The sequence below is a fragment of the Sceloporus occidentalis genome, unplaced genomic scaffold (genome assembly GCF_023333645.1).
Source record: "Sceloporus occidentalis isolate IW3139 unplaced genomic scaffold, rSceOcc1.0.p SCAF_1, whole genome shotgun sequence".
NCBI lineage: Eukaryota > Metazoa > Chordata > Lepidosauria > Squamata > Phrynosomatidae > Sceloporus > Sceloporus occidentalis.
This window is the reverse complement of record NW_028316981.1, coordinates 125,256,064-125,280,386: the sequence shown is the minus strand read 5'-3', so window position 1 is coordinate 125,280,386 and position 24,323 is coordinate 125,256,064. Positions and strand designations below refer to the sequence as shown.

Sequence of the window (24,323 nt, the reverse complement as noted above, 5' to 3'; positions counted from 1 at the left end):
AGTGTTGGACCGGGCCTCCAGAGTGTGAGAGGAGCTCCAGTTGTACTGGTAAGGTCATGTACCATGCCTTGGACAGACAGAGGAGTGGTGCAAACAAAGGTTGTCTTGGCCAGAAAGGAGCTATTAGGATAACGTTGGCCTTGGCCTCTGCCAGCTTCATTATCACCCTGGAAAGAAGGGGAAACCAAGGAAACATGTAGAGATGGTGTTGTGACCATGACAGGAGGAATGCATCTTCTAAAGAACCCTGGGTTTGTCTGGCCTGGGAACAGAATTGTGGACATTTGATGTTGAAGTGTGTCACAAACATGTACATCACCAGCTGACCCCATTTGAGTGTGACAAGACAGAAGGCTTCATTCAAAAGTGTCCATTCATGATGGAGAAGACACATAGTTGAGCAAGTTCACTAGTGTATTGTTCTTGACTGCCAGATGGATCACTTGCTTGCCTGCCAGATAGATGTGGCAGGGGACACACCAGTTCCACAGTCAAAGAGCAAGACTGAGGAGCATGGAGGAGTGCATGTCACCCTATCTGTTGATGTACCACACCTCAGTAGTGTTGTCCGTGGTGAGTTGGCTTGTCCAGTGGAGAAGCACCCTCTCAAAGGATCGAAGAGCCTCGATGACTGCTAACAAAACCAGGGAATTGATGTGCAGGGTTGCCTCTGTTGGCGAAAGACCTTGTACCATAAGGCCATTGCAGTGAACTCCTCACCCCATCTCTGAGGCATCTGTGGTTAGTACACTGTAGTTAGTAAACCTTTGGAGAGAGAGTCTGAAAAACATACCGGCTAGGATGTTGCGGCAAGAGGTCTACCATGGCAAAGAGTCCAGTAAATGTTTGAGGACCATCAATAACATGGACTGGCTGTCATGAAGGGGAATGAAATGTCATAGAAACCAATGCTGGAGTGGCCTGAATCAAAGGCAGGCAAGGTAGACGACCACGGTGGTGGAAGCCATCAGGACTAAGAGCCGTATTTCTGTGCCATGCCAGCTGGGAGCTCAGTACTGAGTGCACCTGCCATATCAGGATGTTGGCCCAGTCCTCTGGTAGGAAGGTAAGTCCAGCCCAAGGCAAGGGTAGTCCCTATGAAATCAATTACATTTGTGGGATTCAAGACAGATTTGCTTGAGTGAGGATGTTGTGGATGTTGTGAAACAGTGACTTATGAAAAGAGGCCATCTGTAGCCAATCGTCTAGGCAAGGGAAGATTTGGATGCCCAAGGTTCATAGATATGACACCACTATGGCCATGCATTGGAGAACACCCTTGGAGCCGTGGAGAGTTCGAATCAAAGCACTCTTAGCACTCTTTATTGGTACAGGGAATCACCTATCGGAAAGCAAGAAATTTGCAGTGTTAAGGCCAGATTGCAATGTGAAAGTACACATCCTTTAGGTCTATGGATGCAAACCAACAGTTGATTCTCAGAAAGGGAAGAAGTGGAGGCCATAAGAATAAAAAATAGGCCTAAAGGGTGAAAGGGGGCAATTTTTTTTGTTTTTGTTTTTTATTTATATATCACTATTCCAAAGATCATAGCGGTGAACAGCAAGTAAACTAATTAGCAAGTAAGATAATTTGCCCCCAACAGTCTGGGTACTCATTTTAGCAACTTCCTTGGAAGGATGCAAGCCTGAGTCGAGCTTCAGTCTTTTCACTGGTCTTGAACTCACAACCTTGTGGTTTTGAGTGAATGGCTGCAGTACAGGCATTTAACCACTGCGCCACCAGGGCTCCTGGTTCTGGGCTAGGCAGAACTATACATAAGTCTTTTTTAAAAAAAAATAGGTAGATAATGGGATACTAGAAAAAGGCTATAAGAAAACGGAGAAAACACAAATAGTAAGAAAAAAGTGCTACTTAGCTGAGAGCGATCTGAGGCAACTAATTCTTTCAGCAGACGGAAATAAACTGAAAAGGAGGTAGCTTGGTGGGCTCGGGCATTGTGATAGGTGGTGAGGGCCAGGTATTCTCCGCCAAGCTACTCAGCTCTGAAAGAATCCGTTGGTGATCTCTGTGCAGTCACAGACCCATATGTGTGAGGCGCAGAGACCATGAAGAAGAACAGAAATATGCCAAAAACAACAGTCCCTGTGAGGTGGATGAAACAATACTGATAGGAAACAGTACTGACATTTACAATCGGGGGGGGGGGGGGGGGACAGAGTGCTCACCAGAAGACTTGCTCACCTCTATAATCTTCCAAATATTGTCTGAAGGCACAGGAATGCCTATCAGTAGTAATGTTTCTTCCAGCAGAGATATCAAGTCTGTGTACCAAAATTCTGTGATGTGGCTGGGGCCATAAGGCAAAACCTACTTGGTAATAAAATCCAAAACAAATTTGGGGTGAAATCCCAAATGTTTCTGACAGAACCATGGCAAAAGCTATCTAAATTCATCTCAATCACATGTACTTTAAAAATGCAGTAATTATAAGAGAAACACAGTTTTTGTGGGTTTTTCGGGCTATGTGGCCATGTTCTAGAAGAGTTTCTTCCTGACATTTCAGAGATGCCAGCCACAGATGCTGGCGAAACATCAGGAAGAAACTCTTCTAGAACATGGCCACATAGCCTGAAAAACCCACAAAAAACTATGGATGCCGGCCATGAAAGCCTTCGACTTCATATAAGAGAAACTTTTTTTTGTCTTTCCCTTTTTTCATTTTGAATACATCACACAAAAATATGGAAATTACTGATCAATCTGTACAACAGGACTAAAGGATAATGGATGAGAGGAGTTAAGTACGAACCTGTCAGCATTTCTGCTTTAGGGTACATCATTCATATAGTCAACTACACAATATCCCTGCTATCACCATGATCAGGACTGTAAGCACAACAGCGGAAAGGCTATTTTGCACACTGATTCTAGCTAAAATATTGTTAAAAAATATGTGATCACTATTAACTATCTAATTCATTTAAACAACTCTTACTGTCATGAAGTCATACTATAGCACAAAAATAATTACTAGAATACTAGACCAAATATTTCAGGCAAATATAAGCAAATGAGATATGGGCACTCTACAGAGAGGTGAGCAAACAAAAAAAGCAGAAAGCATAAATAACTTTCAAGTGGCTTGAAAGCTTAGTTTCCAAGACTATTCTACCATTAAATATAATTTTAACACCAAGCAAGACATTTTAGCTAAGCTCTAAGAAAAATAAATTTGAGTGTCACATAAATGTTTGTGATCCAGGCTGCTACTGTTATCAAAATGTCTGCATATCAGGTAACTGAATTAACTATTTTTGCCGGGAACAAAGCGGACAGATAATTGAAACATCAAAAGCAAAATTAACTTTGGTTGCAATGTTACTACAAGTAAAACGAGAAGATTCTATCACACAAATTTGTTGTATTTTGTTCCACTATGTAACACTACTTCTGAATGATGTAACATCTTGCAACTCCTCATATGTATGACAAAACTGTAGCTATCATTTGTTCAGTATCCTAAACAAGACAAGAAGGAGTGAATATTCATTGCACTCACAGTTGTACCACCCCCTGTTTTATGCTGATAGAAGAGATATTCACAGGAAAAACAGGCCAAGAAACCAACAAAGAGGAACATGGTACTCCTCGTAAAAGAAAGTTAGGGCATGGGTCAGCAATGGACTGCCTGCCCAATCCAAGCAGACTCTCTTGCAGATTTAGCAGCACTCACTGGAGAGGATACCTGCAGGGTCATGACTGAACCATGTATTTGTTCTATTCCTGTCCTTACTGACATTTCATTATTATGCAACATGTTCAAACAAGTGAAACGAGACTGGGTAGAGTATGAGCTCATATATACCTACTATAACAAAGATCTATCTTTTATTAGTGAGAAACAAATGCACACATTAAACTCTTTTTAAAGCTCAGTCATCTATGGGCCTCTTTAACAACAATCCTTGCCAAGTTATGAATGGCAACACTGTGGTATGGATTAATGCCTAAAAGTTAAACTCAAACCATTTTGCTTCTACTGTTTTCATTTTAGTTCAAAGAAAAAGAAAATTACTGTTCCCCATCTGGCTCTACCCCTTCATTGCCTCACAAAGGGTTATTTCCCTTGATACTTTTTTCAAAAGTGCACTAAAGCAAGAAAAAAGTGTCAAGCACTTTCACTTGGTAGAGTTATTTTTAAAGCATGAAACTGAAAACTGGAGTTAATCACAATACAATATAACATTCTCTCACAAATGCCGTGTTGAATACCTCTGCAACAGTAAAGCTTGTCTCAGTGCACTCGCTTCAAAACAACTCCTTCTCATACTCTTAAGAGCTAAACAGCTGTCTAAAAGCTGTAGTAGAAATTCTGGGGTAACAAATTCTAATCTGACCTGAAACTCTGCATGATTTACAGATGACAGAACACGAAAGGTACAATACAATCCCTTAAGTACAAGAGTGGAAACCACATGTCCCTCCAGATGCTCTTCAACTACAACTGCAAGGAGCCCTAGGCACCATGGAAAATGGTGAGGGTATGCTGGGAGTTGCAGTGCAACTACAACAGCAGGGATGCATATTGTAACTGCCACACTTGCCACACTTGCCTCAGTAGATGTTTCTGTGTGCCAAATTTTTACTAAATGTTGTTATGTTGATGTCATGTCTTCCAATCAACTCCAACTTATGGTGAACCTCTCCTAGGATTTTCTTGGAAAGATTTATGGTGACACATGTCTTGATTACATCCCATTTCTGCTACTGTAATGCACTCTATGTGGGGCTGCTTTTGGAAACTGTCTGGAAACTTCAATGGGTCCAGAATGCTGCAGCCGGAATGCTGACTGGGGCCCGTTATTGGGAGCATATGTTGAAAGAGCTTCACTGGCTACCAATTCATTTCCAGGCACAATTCAAAGTACCGGTCATGACCTATAAAGTCCTATATGGCTTAGATCCAGACTATTTGAGAGATCGTATCTCCCCATACAAACCTGCTAGAGCCCTAAGATCTTCAGGAGAAGCCTTTCTCTCGTTCCTGCCACCATCACAGGCTTGCTTGGTGAGGCCACAAGAGGGAACCTTCTCGGTGGCTGCTCCCACACTCTGGGATGACCTCCCATGGGAAGCTAGGCTGGCCTCCTCCCTGCTTGCCTTTCGTCTGCAAGTTAAGATGTGTTTATTTAAGCAGGCATTTTAATATATAATCATGCTAGGGTGGCTTTTGTGTGGGGTGTGGGTGTTAGTTGTGCCTTTTAGCTTTTGTATATTTTTATGTGGTTTTATATGGTTTTTAGATGATGTAAATGTTTTATGTTCTTTTTGTAATGTTTTTGAAATGCTTTTTACTTGTGAGCCACCTTGGGTCCCTTCTGAGAGAAAGGCAGCATACAAATGAAATAAATAATAAATAATACCATATAGTCATGTACAAGTCAACCTCATGTAATAAGCCAAGGGAATGTTTTAGGGCCAAAACCGTGAATTTTGATATGATCCATGGATAAGTCTAGGGCCAAACTGAGAAGCATATAACAAAGGATCTAAAGGGCAAAACATCACTTCTTTTTCCAGATCTCTCCCAACCACCTAACACCACTTCTCTGGAGGAGAAGGTTTTATCATCAGATGGGGAAGAGAAGGGGTATTATTAGGGAGTTTGGTGGAGAGAGAAGGTTTTAACATCAGACTGAGAAGGTTAATCGCCTCTGTGTGAAAGAGGCGATTAACCTTCTCAATTTGATGTTAAAACCATCTCTCCCTGCCTTGGCAGCTCTTTCAGAGATCACTGCTGAGGCACATGCTGAGGCACAGAGAGTGGGGCATCAGGGCAGTACTTATTTAGGACCATTTTAAAGCTGTATTACTGTATTGATCTGCATACAAATTGACCCAGGATTTTAGGGTCAATTTTGGGCATAAATTTTCTGATTTATACTTGGTACAGTAACATTAAATAATATATAAGATTTATTCAGAGGAGGTTTTCATTGCCTTCCTCTTAAAATGAGAGATTTGCTCAAACTCACCCAGTAGGTTTCCATGGCTAAAAAGGTATTTTTATCCTGGAGTCCAGATACTCAATTGGTTGCTATGTGCCTTCAAGTTCACAGTGATTTATGGTGATCCTACCCTAGGGTTTTCTCTCAGCAAGATTTACTTAGAGGTCGTTTGCCACTGCCTTCTTGTTAGGCTGAGAAGTGTGACTTGTGTGTAGGCCCAGTAGGCTTCCAAGGCTGAACAAGTACTATCTCAAACTCATAGTTCAACACTAAAACCACTGCATCACCCTGCATCCAACATGTCCAGCATATACCCAACAATACTGTCCAATATATCCAACATTAGCAGGGGACTTGTGCCAGTTTTCTTGGCAGAGTTACATCTCTTTTATCCACTGCTAATCCAACACTGAAACTATTGTACCTCAGTTCTGGCACTACTGTCTCCCCACTAGAGTGCAGACTCCTACAAATAACAATCGAGTGGAAATAAATCAGTCTGAAAGCTGCAGAGCTTCACAAGAATCCAACTTGCCTTTCCAGAGAGGCAAGTTTGATTACACCTAGAAGTCAAGCAAAAAAACAACACAAAATCATAATATAAGTGCGTGCATGTATATATGTGCCTTCAAGTCACCTGTCGACTTAAGGTGACCCCATGAATTTCCTAAGGATATAGGTCACCAGTGACCTATTCTTGGGCAAGGAATACACATGCCTGTTCCTTCCTCTGAAATGAGGAAGTATGAAAGTATGGATTTCAGGTGGGCAACAGCTCTATTCAATGATTACCGGAACAGTTGATTTGCATATTGAGCAACACTTCCTTGCAAGTTTCCAAAAAACAAGACACTTCACATTTCACTAGCAACTTAGTAGTTTGACATTAACCAAGATTTACTAAATATTTTCACCAGAATGTTTTCTTTGAAGGCTGGTGGGGTTTTGCATTTTTTCAGAAATTAAATTAGTTTAAAGAAATTACGTAGGCAACATCTAAAAGACAGTAGCCAGCCCATGTGATAAGGCCTTTGAGGGAAGGCCTTCTCTCAGTCCCACCATCATCACAGGTACCTTTGGTGAGAACACAGGAGAAAAACTTCCCAGTGGCTGGCCCACTCCTTTTCCTTCTTCTGGCAGGCAAACACCTTTTTATTTAGGCAGGCCTTTGATTAATTTAATAATGTGGCAGAAGCCTACTGAAAAGTAACATGCTTCACATTTCTCTTTGTTGTTCTTACTGTTGATGCTGCTGCTGTGTATAAGTGAAATCTCTAATAAAAATGGCACATTGGCTTATTCATAAGCATCATGTTCATGTATGTTGTCTGTCTTTTCCCACCACAAGATGCTTATTTGTCTTTTAAACAAACCAAAGTCACAAGCCACAGTTTGTTGTTCCAGGAAGGACCAAATGGAAGCCACGTAATAGCATTTGTCCTGTAGCTCATCCATAATAAGCCAGAATTCATTAAACATCTGATTTAAAATGACCAACAAATTCAATCACTGTGTTAAGACATAACATGCTTATAAATGGGAAGCAAAAACACACTTTTGTTCATATTTTTTTATCACACAACTCTTTTTTACATTCACATTCAGCTGAGGAATCAATCATAGTTTACCAAGGGCTTTTAAATTAAGAAGTACACTTATTAAAGAACAAAAAGCATTAACCACCAAGACCAAGCTGTAGATGTTAGAGATTCTTTCTATTGTATAACTTACCAAACTAAAAATGCTCTATTTAACCTGCACTGCGTTAATCAAAGTTAACACAGGGCCAGAACAGACAGGCCAAAATAAAGCTGCTTCGGGTCACTTTGGGGGTATGCTATTTCAATGATGCATGTGTCCTAAGAGGCCAGAAGCCACACCAAAGCCACACTCCAGTCCTAAGGACTGGAGCACAGCTTTGGCACAGTTTCTGGTCTCGTAAGATGCTTGTGTCATTTAAACAGCATACCTCCAAAGTGACCCAAAGAAGCTTTATCTAGTCCAATGGAGGCTTCAGAGTTACATATGACAATTTACACAGCACAACCTTTTACTTCTACACTGGTCTAAAAAACTGATCCAAACTGGAATTGTTACTTTTCCTTCCCACCGAATAATCAGCCCAGAACCCTCAGGAAGAAATAATCTGCAGAACAAAAATCCTGAATTTTATCTGAGTGCAAAATTTTCCTGAATGCATTAATGAAAGAGATGAACAGGTTCAGTACTGCTGAACCAGGGATTTCCTATGGTTAGATACATCTGCTCAACATGCCTGGTTCACATCTTAGCCCTGCCATAAATTCACTGGACAAGTCCTTATTGGTCATCAGTCTAAATTTCCTTTGGAATATAGGAACGCTAACCTACCTTTGACAGTTGACTTGGCGCATAGCGTTGTTTGCTCTTGCTGCTAAAAAGACTAGTAAGAAATACATAGCAGAGATTGCTCTTTCCTGTAATGTGGATAATTTGATCTAAAAGGGCCCAATTGTGAATTTTAACATATTTGTGTTATCCAAGTTATCCACAACTGTCAATGTTAAACTTTTGCTATTTAGTACAATTTGTTGTATACTGTTTTTAAGGAATTTTTATGTGTATTGTAATATTACTTTGATTTTTGCAATGGCCATTGGCCAAAAGCAATAAAGAGAGAGACAGTTGTTACAGGCCATTTGAAATAACACAAACATAAAACAATTGCATACATAAATACCACATACAGAAAATTACTACATGTGATTAAGTTACTATTACTTGCTCATGCTTTGAAACTGATGAAGTATTAACTCATTTTAAATTGCCTATACGGGTAATATCTTTTTTGCAATCAGATGTTTAAATAAGGCTGTATCATAAAAAATTTCAAGAAAGAAATGTTAAAAAACAAAGCTATTTCAAGAACATTCCTTTTAAAAAATTATTTGAGCTATAATTACACTACAGTTTAAGTGGCAATTACAGGCAATGTTGCTACAATATCTTCCCGAGCCTGCCTGTTAAAAGAAATTACATGTTTTGCTCTTAAACAGAGAGACAGGGAAAAGTACTCACACTTTTGGGATGTTGAATAGCAGCTTCCCATTGCAGCCTTATTCGCTGAGGCATCATCACATCATCCTGTAATAAAGAGCACACAGTTAGTGAAAGAAAGGAAGTGAATGACAGAGAATCCAACATCTTCTCAAACAATAACTAGGAAATACAATGGGCCTTTGGTATCAGCTGGGGTTTGGTTCCAGGACCTCTGTGAATACCCAAACCCACAGATGCTCAAGTCCCAAGATATACAGTGGCATAGTAAAATGGTGTCCCTTCTATGGCAAAATCAAGATTTGCTTTTTGGAATTTTTTTGGAAAAGGGGATATTTTCAAGCCTTGGATGCTAGAATCCTTGGATACAGAGGGCCATCTGTAGCCATTTTACTATTCAGAAGGCCAAATTATCACACACAAACAGGTTACAGATACTGGAAGAACTTCAGCTACCATGTTAGCTCAATGGTTACTGGATAATATTTAACCCTAAATAACCTGTGCATCTACCCCTGTGTTAGGTAAGGCTATACTCCCTCTAAAAATGCAGGCTCACAGTTTGAGGATATTGGAGGTCCATGCTTCAGCAGTGACTAGGAGTGTTTTTGCCCAGTTAAAGCTACTGCACCTAGAGAAGTTGGATTTGGTCATGGTAACACATGCTTTGGTTACATCCCATTTGGATTCTATTCATGCACTCTACATGGTGCTGTCTTTGGAAAGTGCTCTGAAACTTTTGTTGGCCCAAAGAACTGCTTCTAGATTGTTAACTGGGGCTGGCTACATGGAGCACACAATTCACTTATTGCAACAGCTCCACTGGCTGCCAGTCCATTTCCAAGCACAGTTCAAAGTGCTGGTGCTGACCTATAAAACTCTATAAAGCTTGGGTCCAGTTTATTTGAAGCACCATATCTTCCTTTATGAGCCCATTAGAGCTCTATGATTATATTCTAGAGAGACTTCTCTGTCCCACCACCTTCTCAGGTTTGATTGGTGGGAACAAGAGAGAGGCCTTCTAGGTGACTAATCCTAGACTTTGGAAGTCCCTTCCTAAGGAGCCCAGAATGGTCCCATCCTTGCAAGATATGAGCTTTTTATGCCATCAGGCTTTTGGAAACTGACTAGAGTAGGCTTTTAATACTGTGTGGTCTGTTTTTGAGGTTTGTATGTTATCTTTTAATGAATTTTAACGTTTTTAATGTTCAATGGTTTTAATTTTATCAATTATTTGTGTTTAAATTTTTATTTTTATATTTTTATATATAGTTTTAATCCATATTGTTTTCAAATATGACGTTAGCCATTTTGATCTCATTGAGTGAAAGGCATGATATAAATTAATAAAATAACAACCACAACAACCCTAAAGACAACATGGGCTAAAGCAAAACCCAGACTTTCTGCATTAGACATAGCTGATATAAAACAAACCACAGTTTTCATCTATTTCATTATTTTTCTCTGCCCATGAAGTAGAAGGTATCGTACTGTAACATCCGCTATAAAAAAAAACCTCATAAAAACTGACATAACCATAGACTTATTATGACTCTTGGCCACTAACAATCAAATATGAGAAATTGATTCTATAAATTACAAGAACGATGAGCGAGCTATAAGGGTCAAAATCTTGGCTATACTACAGTCTACAGGAAAGAGATTACATTTCTTCTCTTTTCCAATTAGCTTTTTTATGTTAGAAAAACCATTATACAACTTTTAAAAAACAGAAAAATTACTAACAATGTAGTCTGCTTTACATGATTAAGTGAATGATTTACATACATTTTAGAATCACTTCCCTTAGACATGCACTCATTTTGTATGTTTTATTCCATTTTACAACCACAAAATTATCAGTTTTCAACCACTATCTTTACCAATTATTAAATGCTTCCAGAAGGAGAACTATACATTTGGTGGAGACTGGTTCGTAGACCTTCTATTAATACATATATCATATTTCTCAGTGCTCCTACACTTTTTTTAAAAAAGCTTTCATTTGGTGAACTAAAATATAAGGATGTGGCACATTCCAGAACTTTACTTCAGTCTAATGTATGACTGGAAACCACTGTGGTATATGTCTGGCAAAAGGCTCATGAGCATCCTATTTTGGTCCATCATGACACATCAATGAAGACTTTATCACAGTTTCCTCTTGTCATCTGAACTATTTGTTTCTGTTTACCTCAGCGTAACATCGGAGGGGTGAATTCTGCCCAAATCCCTGCTCTTGGGCACAAAGGGCAGGGGGATTTAAAGTTTGGTGGATTTTTTACAGCAGCCAAAATGCATAGACAAGAGGATCCCTAGAATCCAAAAGATACTGCCACTCTTCTCTCCCTCAAAGGCCACAACAATGGCAGTTGGTATAGAAGAAAGATCTCTCACTAGCACCTGGGCCCAGGCATTACAATGCTGTGCTTTGCTGCTGTTCTCTCCCACAGGTGACACCTTAGTACAGAAGCATCTAAAAGACCTAGTCCTATGCAGTGGTTAGTGGTGAATTGGAACTTAGAAGATGGAGATTCTAATCTTTACCCACTGATGAACTTCACTAGGTAACCTTGGGCAGTCACCCTCTGTTTCAGCTTGCCTTACCTCACAGAATTGGCTTGAGGGTCAAGGATAACCAGGTACGCCACCTTGACCTCACAATGGAGGAAGGATGGAATGTAAGTAACAGACAAGTTAATAAATAAATATGAACTATATTAGGGGAAATTACATGACAAACCTCAGCCCAAGAGACTTTGCATAAATGAAAAGACAATAATGCTTGGCAAGGTGGGAGGCAACAGGAAAAGATAAATAATGGATAGACTCAGTCAAGGAAGCCACAACCCTAAGTCTGCAAGACCTAAATAGGGCTATGGATGATAGGGTAACTTGGAGGTCTCTCATTCATAGGGTCACTAAGTTGCAGTTGACTTGACGGCCGTTAACAACCCAGAAAAGGATCTTATTATCATTCTTACTCAATATGGATAGCTGTACTCAATACAGTGCAATACAGTACTTATGGAAATCTAAAACCCTGAAGTTTCAAAGGTTAGTCAGAGTCTGGTGATTTTACCACTGAAATTCAATAAGCATTTGGAACCACATTTTCATTGTGCTTTTCTCTCAAATATTAGTACTGTATACACCATTAGCTTACTTTTTCAACATTTCACCTCCAGTTAAAAGGATTTCAATGTGTAAGGCATTTAAAGTGTTTTTCAATAAAAGTGTTATAAAAATTACTGTGAGAAAATTTAAATATTCTTTAACCAAGATTTCACAGCATTTTTTCTATCCTCAACTCAGACTCATGGAGATAAAAGGAAAGAGCACAACACCAGAAAGTAAGCAGCATACTCTACCTCCAAAAATATTAGCCAGGACTTATTCAAAAGCTCCTATGAAAGGAACTTATGGGTCCATACAGACAGGCCAAAATAAAGTTGCTTCAGGTCACTTTGGAGGTATGCTGTTTAAATGATGCATGCGTCCTAAGAGTCCAGAAGCCACACCAAAGCCAAGCTCTAGTTCTAAGGTATCTAATCACATTTTTCAATAAAAACATACTACTAAAACTGTCGCACAAAAGCAACTAGACCAGAAAAGGCACATCCTGGATTATTGTCCCAAAATAGCCCATAAGAAATCTGATGACGAAAGATATACTTCCTGTTCTCTGAAGTCCATTTTAAACAGATTAACAATTTGTTAAAATAAGGGGGGGGGGGGTAAAAATCTTTGACACAAAAATTCACAAGGGAGTTCTAAACAAATCCAGACATGCTTCTGATCCAGGGGCTTCATAATCTCCAGCCATCTCCCACAATTTGTTGGAAGACATTTAGTCACTTCTACAAGAGATTGGCTTTGTCAGATGCTAAGAAAAATCACAGCTGTTAGTTATGATCTTTTCCTCACAGTTAAAGCAGGATGCTTTGAACATAAATATAGCAATCTGTTATGCTAGGGCAATTAACTAGGAATTGGCATCATAGAAAGTAAAACAGTGTATTTCCCTGATGGAAGTCTCTGTAAGAAACATGACAAGGTATATTCAGATGACCACAAATCATTTAAAGATATAGCCATGTTAGTCTGTAGAATCAGTCTGTAGAGAGATCTTGTAGCAACGTTTGAGACTAATTGAAAGAAAGAAGTTGGCAGCATGAGCTTTCATTGACATGTCTACTTCTTCAGATGCATTTAGTAATGTAGATTTAGCATGTAGGTTTTTCTACATATTCAAAGCATTTGATAGCCAAATTATTTGCCAACAGGAAGGTTTACCTGAGCACCACTGTGGAGTAGCAGTTTGAGTGCTGGACTAGGATTCCAAGAGACCAAGTCTGAACCCCCCCCCCCGGCCCCGGTAATGACTGGGTCACCAGTCATTTGAGGACTTCTCTCAGACAACAAAGGGTTAAGCTGGGGGAAGGCACATGCTAATGAGAATTTACATCATAGCTGACCTAAGGCCCAACTGGCCAATCAGTGGAGCAGGACCAGGAGTTTCAAGAACCTTCCAACAGAGGTTTTTCAAAGGCCTCTGACACCATGTGGTTTGGGTCTTTCTTGTTTGGGAGCCCAGTTGTTGGGCCTATGCCAAGAGGACAGGTTTAAGGGATGCAGTTTGAGCTAGGCAATGAGAGCCAGCTCCTTGCATCCAAAACCCATCAAGGACTGTAGATTCCATCACTGTGTGAGTAGCTTAGGAAATGTGTTAGCTAGTGCATGTAGGCTTTTGTTATGTTTAACCTTTGGCTTGCCTGAAATGAACATCTTCTGACTATGCATTCTGTACCTGCAAGACAAGGAGGCCTTGCATGAATGATACCTTATTGCTCTATTCTGTCTAGTTAGAATAAATACTTTCTTTAAAAGTATCTGCTGTCTCTATACTCCTATACACATGCCTTAGATCAGCTGTTGCTTGCTTGGGTTAACAAGGAAGGGAAACTATAAGTCCTTAGCAAGCCCCAGTGTTGCTAAGGGGAATTCATTGCAGGTTCACTGGGTGGTGGCAGCATGACTAGAGGATCTCAAGGGGTCTCATTCAGCTCAGCAGGGAGTGGGAACAGAGACTCGGGAGACTAGGGAAAATTAAAGGATCTGCTGGGGCTAAGGGCCAAGATCAGGGCGCTGTTTGGCTGCTTGGACCCCAGAGATCATTACACTTCCTAAACCATGGAAACCTAAACCATGGAAACACTGGGCAAGTCACATTGTCTAAGCCTAAGAGGAAGGCAATGAAAACCTCCTTCAAATAAATCATACCAAGAAAGCCCTTCAATAGAGTCACCATAATCCAGAGTTGGCTTGAAGGCACAAAACAACAATAACAGACGTTAACCACATGGCATTTATTACTGATGGTGATGGTAGCTGCCATCCCTCAGAAATCCAGGCAGTTGCTGGGATGGTAATACAAGCTTAATCTTTTTGGAGGAACAAGAGCCAGACCGGAACCCCATTGTTTCAATGGGAACTTGGCATGTCAACACTGTTTTAGGTTCTATTGATTAAATAGGTTTACACTATTTAAGATGACAATAGGATTTAGGCCATGATCTCATCGACATTTAGTTCAGGGCTTTTAAACTTGCCACTTGCTAGCCCCTGGTCTTCAGAATCCAGACAGTAAATTGCCACTATCAGATGGAACAATGATAAACCAAAAAGAAAAAAAAACCTAGCAACATAGATAGGAATACAGTAGCCCCTCACAATTCGCGGGGGATCTGTTCCAGACCCCTCCCCCGGTGCAAAAATAGCAACTTGCAAATTTTGAGTCCCATTGAAAATAATGGTGCATGTGCCCAAGGCATGAGCATGGGGCTATGCATGGGTACGCACTGCCATTTTATGCCTCCTGCTTGTCCCTCCCATGAAGAGCAAGACTGCAGATTCCAAGTCCGTGAAAAGGGAGGGACAAGTGTAAATGTTCAGTTTTGATTCCCTTCCAGATCAGTAGTGGGATTCATGTGGCTCTCTAAATGTTGTTGGATTGCAACTACTGTATCACCATCTCTTGGTAGCACAGCTAATAGAAAGGAATCCTGGGAGTTACAGTCCAACAATGTCTGAAGGGCCAAATGAATACCACCTCATTCTGAATCTTAAACCTGCAACCCATCCCATAAGGCTCAATAATTAATAAGGCACAGATTTCACTACAGTAAGAACATTAATAATAGGATTTATTTATACACTGCCCAATCACTGGGAATCCGAGCGGTTTACAACAGAGGGGATAACAGATGGTTCCCTGCCCGCAGGCTTACAATCTAAAAGACATGACACAAAAGGAGAAGGGAATGGTGAGGGGGGGAGGGATCAGGTCCAGCAGTTGTTTTCTCCCTCGGAGGCCTTGACCAAGGCAGATGGACCGGAGTGAGGGCTTGTCTTCTTCCAGGCAGGCCTGGTGGAGCTAGCCTGCCTCTCTCTCCCACAAGATGGTGGAAGAAGGGAGGGCTTTTCTTCTTCCAGGCAGGCCTGGTGGAGATAGCCTGCCTCTCTCTCCCTCAAGATGGAGGATGAAGGGAGGGCTTGTCTTCTTCCAGGCAGGCCTGGTGGAGCTAGCCTGCCTCTCTCTCCCACAAGATGGAGAATGAAGGGAGGGCTTGTCTTCTTCCAGGCAGGCCTGGTGGAGCTAGCCTGCCTCTCTCTCCCACAAGATGGAGGATGAAGGGAGGGCTTGTCTTCTTCCAGGCAGGCCTGGTGGAGCTAGCCTGCCTCTCTCTCCCTCAAGATGGAGGATGAAGGGAGGGCTTGTCTTCTTCCAGGCAGGCCTGGTGGAGCTAGCCTGCCTCTCTCTCCCACAAGATGGAGGATGAAGGGAGGGCTTGTCTTCTTCCAGGCAGGCCTGGTGGAGCTAGCCTGCCTCTCTCTCCCTCAAGATGGAGGATGAAGGGAGGGCTTGTCTTCTTCCAGGCAGGCCTGGTGGAGCTAGCCTGCCTCTCTCTCCCACAAGATGGTGGAAGAAGGGAGGGCTTTTCTTCTTCCAGGCAGGCCTGGTGGAGCTAGCCTGCCTCTCTCTCCCTCAAGATGGAGGATGAAGGGAGGGCTTGTCTTCTTCCAGGCAGGCCTGTTGGAGCTAGCCTGCCTCTCTCTCCCTCAAGATGGAGGAAGAAGGGAGGGCTTTTCTTCTTCCAGGCAGGCCTGGTGGAGATAGCCTGCCTCTCTCTCCCTCAAGATGGAGGATGAAGGGAGGGCTTGTCTTCTTCCAGGCAGGCCTGTTGGAGCTAGCCTGCCTCTCTCTCCCTCAAGATGGAGGATGAAGGGAGGGCTTGTCTTCTTCCAGACAGGCCTGTTGGAGCTAGCCTGCCTCTCTCTCCCTCAAGATGGAGGATGAAGGGAGGGCTTGTCTTCTTCCAGACAGGCCTGTTGGAGCTAGCCTGCCTCTCTCTCCCTCAAGATGGAGGATGAAGGGAGGGCTTGTCTTCTTCCAGACAGGCCTGTTGGAGCTAGCCTGCCTCTCTCTCCCTCAAGATGGAGGATGAAGGGAGGGCTTGTCTTCTTCCAGGCAGGCCTGGTGGAGCTAGCCTGCCTCTCTCTCCCTCAAGATGGAGGATGAAGGGAGGGCTTGTCTTCTTCCAGACAGGCCTGGTGGAGCTAGCCTGCCTCTCTCTCCCTCAAGATGGAGGATGAAGGGAGGGCTTGTCTTCTTCCAGGCAGGCCTGTTGGAGCTAGCCTGCCTCTCTCTCCCTCAAGATGGAGGATGAAGGGAGGGCTTGTCTTCTTCCAGGCAGGCCTGGTGGAGCTAGCCTGCCTCTCTCTCCCACAAGATGGAGGATGAAGGGAGGGCTTGTCTTCTTCCAGGCAGGCCTGGTGGAGCTAGCCTGCCTCTCTCTCCCACAAGATGGTGGAAGAAGGGAGGGCTTTTCTTCTTCCAGGCAGGCCTGGTGGAGCTAGCCTGCCTCTCTCTCCCTCAAGATGGAGGATGAAGGGAGGGCTTGTCTTCTTCCAGGCAGGCCTGGTGGAGCTAGCCTGCCTCTCTCTCCCTCAAGATGGAGGAAGAAGGGAGGGCTTTTCTTCTTCCAGGCAGGCCTGGTGGAGCTAGCCTGCCTCTCTCTCCCTCAAGATGGAGGATGAAGGGAGGGCTTGTCTTCTTCCAGGCAGGCCTGGTGGAGCTAGCCTGCCTCTCTCTCCCACAAGATGGTGGAAGAATGGAGGGCTTTTCTTCTTCCAGGCAGGCCTGGTGGAGCTAGCCTGCCTCTCTCTCCCTCAAGATGGAGGATGAAGGGAGGGCTTGTCTTCTTCCAGGCAGGCCTGGTGGAGCTAGCCTGCCTCTCTCTCCCACAAGATGGAGAATGAAGGGAGGGCTTGTCTTCTTCCAGGCAGGCCTGGTGGAGCTAGCCTGCCTCTCTCTCCCACAAGATGGAGGATGAAGGGAGGGCTTGTCTTCTTCCAGGCAGGCCTGGTGGAGCTAGCCTGCCTCTCTCTCCCACAAGATGGAGGATGAAGGGAGGGCTTGTCTTCTTCCAGGCAGGCCTGTTGGAGCTAGCCTGCCTCTCTCTCCCTCAAGATGGAGGAAGAAGGGAGGGCTTTTCTTCTTCCAGGCAGGCCTGGTGGAGCTAGCCTGCCTCTCTCTCCCTCAAGATGGAGGATGAAGGGAGGGCTTGTCTTCTTCCAGGCAGGCCTGGTGGAGCTAGCCTGCCTCTCTCTCCCACAAGATGGAGAATGAAGGGAGGGCTTGTCTTCTTCCAGGCAGGCCTGGTGGAGCTAGCCTGCCTCTCTCTCCCACAAGATGGAGGATGAAGGGAGGGCTTGTCTTCTTCCAGGCAGGCCTGGTGGAGCTAGCCTGCCTCTCTCTCCCTCAAGATGGAGGAAGTGTTGTATCAAAAGGCACTGAACCTGAAATATGGCTGGCCAAACTCCGAGACTAAATAGATGCTGTGTAAATAAATGCAAATCACAAACTCTTCCATTAGACATGGTGGAGAACCAATAGCTCTTCAGGTGTTGCTGAATTTCAGTTCCCATCAGTCTTACTCAATATGACTAATGGTTTAAAAAAAGATGGACATTGCCCTCCCAACATCTGGAGGAAAACAAGTCTTCAAAATCTGAATTAAAAGGCAATGTTCTAAGTATTAGGAATTCTTTTCCAAGGTCTTTTCACATTCAAGAACTTCCTATCTGAACATTTATCACAGCTAAAATTGTAACAGAGACCATTTCATAGGTAATATGGTAAATATCAGAAAATCCGGTTCAAATGAAAGGAAATCAATAAACAATATCCTCAAATAAGCAAATAAAACTAGTTTTGTTTTCTTTTGTTTTAAAATCAGAAATAATGAAAAAGGTCTCTTACAATAATCTCCTAAAGATTTCCAGTATTTGTGATGTGGACAAGCAAATACCATTAACTTCACATGTAGATCAGGAATCATACTGCTCCTTTGATATGTTTATTTGCCTAACATGACATGGGACTGCTACCAATTCCTATTATGCAGGAAAAGCAATAAAGCATAATGAGGTCCAAGATGTTTAAAAAATGTCCACAACTTCAAATGAATGATATATATGTCTTACATGTACATGCAAGAAGAGGCAATACTGAATCAACTATTTTTTTTCTGCTTATAACAAACTCAGATGTGCAAGTACAGCAACATTTCCTGAAAATCAATTGCTTGGCAATATTCAGACACATTCCACATGACTGACACCAAGATTATATTCTGAATAATTCCATACTGAGTTGGTGATCTGAATCAAGGAACAGGAGAGGTAAATGAGAACAGTCACACAGCTGGTAACATCTGTTTTCTGCAATTACTGCACAGCACTGAGACACTGCTTCCAGCAAGAATACCAAATAACTCCTAAATGCATCTCAATTTCAGGAATTTTTCTCCTCCCTCTTTTATTATTAAAACAGGAGGAGAGGGAATGCATAGGAAAAAATGTTTATCAACACATCAGATTTTCATATTACTTAACTCTTATAATTTTCTGATAATTCAAAATACCCATATTTTCCGGTGTATAAGACGACTGGGCGTATAAGACGACTCCCAACTTTTCCAGTTAAAATATAGAGTTTGGGATATACTCACCATATAAGACTACCCCTCTTCCAACGCACACCAAATAAAAATAAAAAAACATCAGATTTGATTTCAATATGGTAATTTTAATTCAAATGACATGCAGGTACTTAGCAGGAAACCTTGTTGTATACAAAGCCTGCTTGGATTGATCAGCTCTCCCTGCCTGCCCAGCCCTCCCTGTCTCCAGGACTATCAGAGCGGTAGCTGCTTTCATACGATCGCCGCATACAGTGGGGATGTGGCCGCAGCCGTTTTTGAGCTTCCCCCACCATATGCGGAGGCCACAGATTCTTCAGTCCGGCTCAGAAGTTTCAGCACCTGCCCTATAAGATGACACCTGGCGTATAAGACGACCCCCGACTTTTGAGAAGATTTTCCTGGGTTAAAAAGTAGTCTTATACGCCAGAAAATACAGTATTTCTACTACACACACACATGCAAGGGGGGAGTGACACAGGAGAGTGTGACAGACCTTCTAATGATTTTTTCAGATTATGTAAAACTATTGCTATGCTGCATAGTGACTGGTAATTTGGATGCATGAAAACTGAAATAAAATCTAAAAGTGAGATAATTAAATATAAAATGAAATTATAAGAGTTAAGTAATATGACAATTTGATGTGTTGATAAACATTTTTCGAAAATGGAATGATGATAAACCTTCCTTAAAAGGTTACTAGCATCAGAAAGGCAATAAGCATAAATATCGAAAATATGACCCATAGCCGTAAGCAGTGAGAACAAGTTTCTGGTTAAATCTGTGGCTGTTAACCTGTTCTTTACCAGAAGCCCCTTCTAAATATCTTTTGTTGCTGCAGATCCCCAAGACTTAACTCAAAATTCAAAACCCTAATAATAATAATAATACCTAAACATTCAACCATTAACAATTATACCATCTGTTAAGCCTTCCTTCAGAGGCACACTAGGGGAAGGGATGACTTTTCTCCTGCTTCTTCCTGCTGTTTTGTGGCTTGAGCAGATTGAACAGCAATGCACAGGCCCTGCCAGCCAACCAGCAAGCCTTTGCCTTGGCTCCTGTCACAGGGCTGTTCCACTGCAAGGCAGAAGTGGGCAGAGCATCCTTCAAGCTTTCGTAGATCCCCCTCTGAAGACACTAAGGCTCCTGGGGATCCACAGAGTACAGGTTAAGAACCACTGGTCTAAATTGTCCAGTTTAAGAGATTCCCAAACAGGGCCCCTACAGTTGTAAAACCCATATTTATGATGCCCAGAGAGCACAAAGATGGTGCAACAGAGCTCATGTGTAACTCAGTACACCATCAAATTGAACATGGAAGCTGCTGTCATCACACACAGGCACACACAGGTTACATACTAAAATAGTACAGACTAACAGGTCAGGGCACACCTGCTAGGAAAATTCTTTAATTAAGCCACTCATACATCTGCTTAGTTTATGATTACTATGGTGCGGGACAGGCGATCCCAAAGCGCCATGCCGCCACCGATTCTAGGGTTAGGGTACCGCACACCAACTGCATGGTCCCTAATCCTAACACAGAGCAACAGCGGACTAACGATGGCATCCCGTGTACACGCTTGGCGGCTCAAAAAGAACCCATTTTTTCCAGTTTTTTTTTACTCCGGAGGGAAGCCGCGTGGTTTGGCAGCTGTGGCGTCCCTCTGGAGGGAAATAGGCCACCGGCAGGCCACCCTTTTGGGGTGGGCTGTTCTGGGCCTATGTTTCAAATCTTTTCACACAACATGGGAAGATTATCAGTCTCTTTTCAGCAGAGATTGGAAATGTAACAGTTCTACCAATTACAGTGAAAGCACAACATTTCCACTTGCTCTTTCATGGGTATTACTGAGAATACAAAAAATAAAATGGAGAAACCAAACAAGTTCCTCATTATATTTATATAATGAGGAACTTATTTGTTCCCCCATTTCTTGCTACACAGACTTCCATGTTTTCCTTTTTACCAGCAGAGTTCAATCTCAGCTTGATGTATGCAAGCTGATCTTGCACAGATAATTAAATTTATATTTATATAATGTATATACTGTACACATTATTTATTTATTATGTTTATTTTATTATTGTTTATTTATTATATTTATGTATTAAAATTTATATAACTATTATTTATATTGTTTATATTTTTTTCTCTGCAAGAGTAACTTGCATATATCATAGAATCAGATTCTATGAAGTTTGTATCTTTCTGTTTGTATCTTTCTGTTGGTAAAAAGGAAAACATGGAAATCTATGTAGCAAAAAGAAGTTGATGGTTACAATGTAATCATAGCACCTACATAAGAAGCCCTGTTCTTTTAAAATTTGCTTATCTTTGGACTGATTTGATAGGAAATAATCCAGGAATCTTAATAAGAAGCTGTAGATTGTCTTTACAAACCTCATTTATAAACTGCTAAGGGCCAAACTAAGCAGGACATAAACATTCCATACAAACAGGATCTGAATTAAAACAAAAAACAAAAAATAAAAGAATTCCCAAAGGAAGAGGTGATTTTATGAGAGACTGTGGCACTGGGTGAGAAGCGGCTCTTTGTCCTGTGGGTTCAAAACAACTTCTCAAATTATTCCAGAGAAATTCCAGAATGATTTCACAAATGGCAGAGGCTGCATCCAAACCACAAAAATAATTTGATTTGGCAGCCTTTAACTGCCATGGTTCAATATTATGAAATTCTGTGAACTGTAGTTTTGTGAGATATTCAGCCTTCCTTGTCTGAGAGCTCTGGTGCCACAACAAACTACAAATACCAGGACTCCATAACACTGAGCCAAGGCAGTTAAAGTGGTGTCAAACTGCATTATTTCTGCAGTGTGGGTGCAGCCAAGGTTTGGTACCACTTTTTAATTTATTCTGGAGTTATCTGCTGTTTCTAACATCTCTTTTGTTAAAATAGGAGGAAATGGCAGAATCAGACTTTGTGTCATTTCACTGGTTTAGAGCAAATGTTGGGACATCATGATGTATAACTGGAAGCCTTTTAGTGGATTTTTATTTTGCATAATAATTTTGGGGGGGAAATAGTTTAGAACCATGGGCAATATTTTCTTTTTTAAATCTGGTTTCTTTACATCTCAAGAACAGTAAAGTTGCCACTTCAGGTCTGACCATCATTCACACATTCTGTTGATTAAGCCACATATTTTATATAATACTGTAGAATCAGTGGCCTCCATAACACAGACGAATGGACAGATCTGCTATACAGGCAGCTGCTTTAGTGTGATCATTTTGTTTTCTAGGGAGATTTCAGACTCTATTTGCTCTAGGGGTCATTTATTGGTCATTTTGTCAGTCCATGATATCCTCAGACCTCTCCTCCAGCATCACATTTCAAATGAGTTGATTCTCTTCCTATCAGCTTTCTTCATTGTTCAGCTTTTGATAACCATACACAGTGATTTGGAATACGTATTTAGGGGGGACATGGTAGAGCAATGTCCCACATCCATTCCAAATGAGAGTTTGCATCACACAAATTTCCACTATTTTAAGAGATAAATATGGTATTTGACCGCAGAATTTTAAGTCTTAATTCAAAACTATTAATCACCATAGCCACATGAAACATTTACATATCAAACTACAGAAAACTATGTATCACCAGAATAGTATGATCAAAAAGGGAGAAAAGGGATATTTGAAAATTGCATTATCAGTCTGATCAAAACAAGTTGACTTACTGAATCCAGAAAGCAGAGGTAGGTCCCCGAGCTCTGATCTACTGCCTGATTTTTAGCAAAGCCAACTGTCAATAAAATAAAAGGACAACATATCATATGAATGTAATTGCATTTTTTCCTATTCAAATACTGGGTGACAAGTATGAAGGAAAATTAAGTCCCAAACTACACTCAAATTGGCTTCACTGCCAACAGAACTGAACTATGTACCCATGAGGCAGGACCAATTCAGACATATAATGGGCTACTCCAAAAACTCATTGTTTCTTTGCAGGTGAATCAGACCTCAAGCATTCCCTCTCCTTATGTTCTCAATTGTTTTAAAATCCTGATTCAACAGGACTCCTAAAACCAGGATAAGAAACTGTAGGTGCCAAATGGCACCCCCAGGAAGCCTTGGAATGCAGCACCCCCATACCCCCCAATCTGATTTTTGAGCTCAGTACACCCCAGCAGTCTCTATGGGTTATGGGAGACTTTTTTTGATCCCCTTGGGACAGTTTAGGAGAGACTTTTCTTTTCTTCCAACAAGGAATGGAACAGGGTAACTCCCTGTTTTTAAAAAAAGCCCTGTCCTTCTTTTAAAAAGGTCTCTCCTAAAATGGCTTGGGGGGTACCAAACATGGCAAAAATGCCCTCAATGCTCCCCCGCAGTTTGGAGGCATACTGGGGGGGGGGGGAGAGAATCTGATTGCGGGGGTGGGGGCATAGCTCTACGGCAGGAAGCTACTTGACTGAAACTTGGCTAAAGACTTGGCTAAAGTACTAAAGACACTAGGGACCTTACCACACGGGGGCTTCTTGAGCATCAATTTGCATTGGCCAATGCGATTTCACGTCATATCGCATTGGGCATCCACATTCGCGCTCTCTCAATACGCTTTGCCGATCTGATTTCATGTCATATCGTATCATTCATCCACACCTGGGCGGCCTTCTGGATCGGCCAATGCGCATCGGCCAATGCGTATTGACGCAAAGTGAGGCCAGTGTGGATTGGAGAACCACACCAGCCAAATAATGTGTGTTCACCGATGCGCATCGGCAGCTTTGCGCATGCTCTGTGGGGCTCTGAACGGGGCACAACATTTTTAACTTCCGGGGGTGAAGAATGAGGTCACTGCTTAGTGTGGAATATCGCGAGAATTGCTGCCTTTAGCCACTTACGAAAGGGGTATGCTCCATCTGTATATATGTATGTGTGTGTGTGTGTGTGTGTGTGTGTGTATATATATGCACACACATAAATACATACATACATACTTATATATACACACACATAGTGGTATAGCCAAAAGTGTGATGCCTTTTCTATGTGTAAACACACATTTGTCTGTATGAGAGTTTATATGTGTGTGTGTATATATATGTGTGTGTGTGTGTGTGTGTGTGTGTGTGTACTGTGGAGCAGCCGAAAGTGTAATGCTGCATGTATATGCTTGCACACACATCTTTGTGTGTGTGTGTGTGTGTGTGTGTATATATATATATACACACACACATACATATACATATATATACACACACATATACACACACACACACACTGTGGAG

General features: G+C 41.8%; 1 protein-coding gene across 1 annotated transcript in view; it reads right to left on the bottom strand.

Annotated features, from left to right (window-relative positions):
* Positions 1 to 24,323, bottom strand: part of LOC149322092 (queuosine-tRNA galactosyltransferase-like) — a 311,900-nt gene that overhangs the window by 275,154 nt on the left and 12,423 nt on the right. The window contains exons 4-5 of the mRNA XM_089534373.1: positions 22,770 to 22,834; positions 9,028 to 9,093 (exon numbers count right to left, since the gene is read on the bottom strand). Coding sequence (XP_089390499.1) covers positions 9,028 to 9,093; positions 22,770 to 22,834 — 131 coding nt within the window. The remainder of the gene's footprint in view (positions 1 to 9,027; positions 9,094 to 22,769; positions 22,835 to 24,323) is intronic.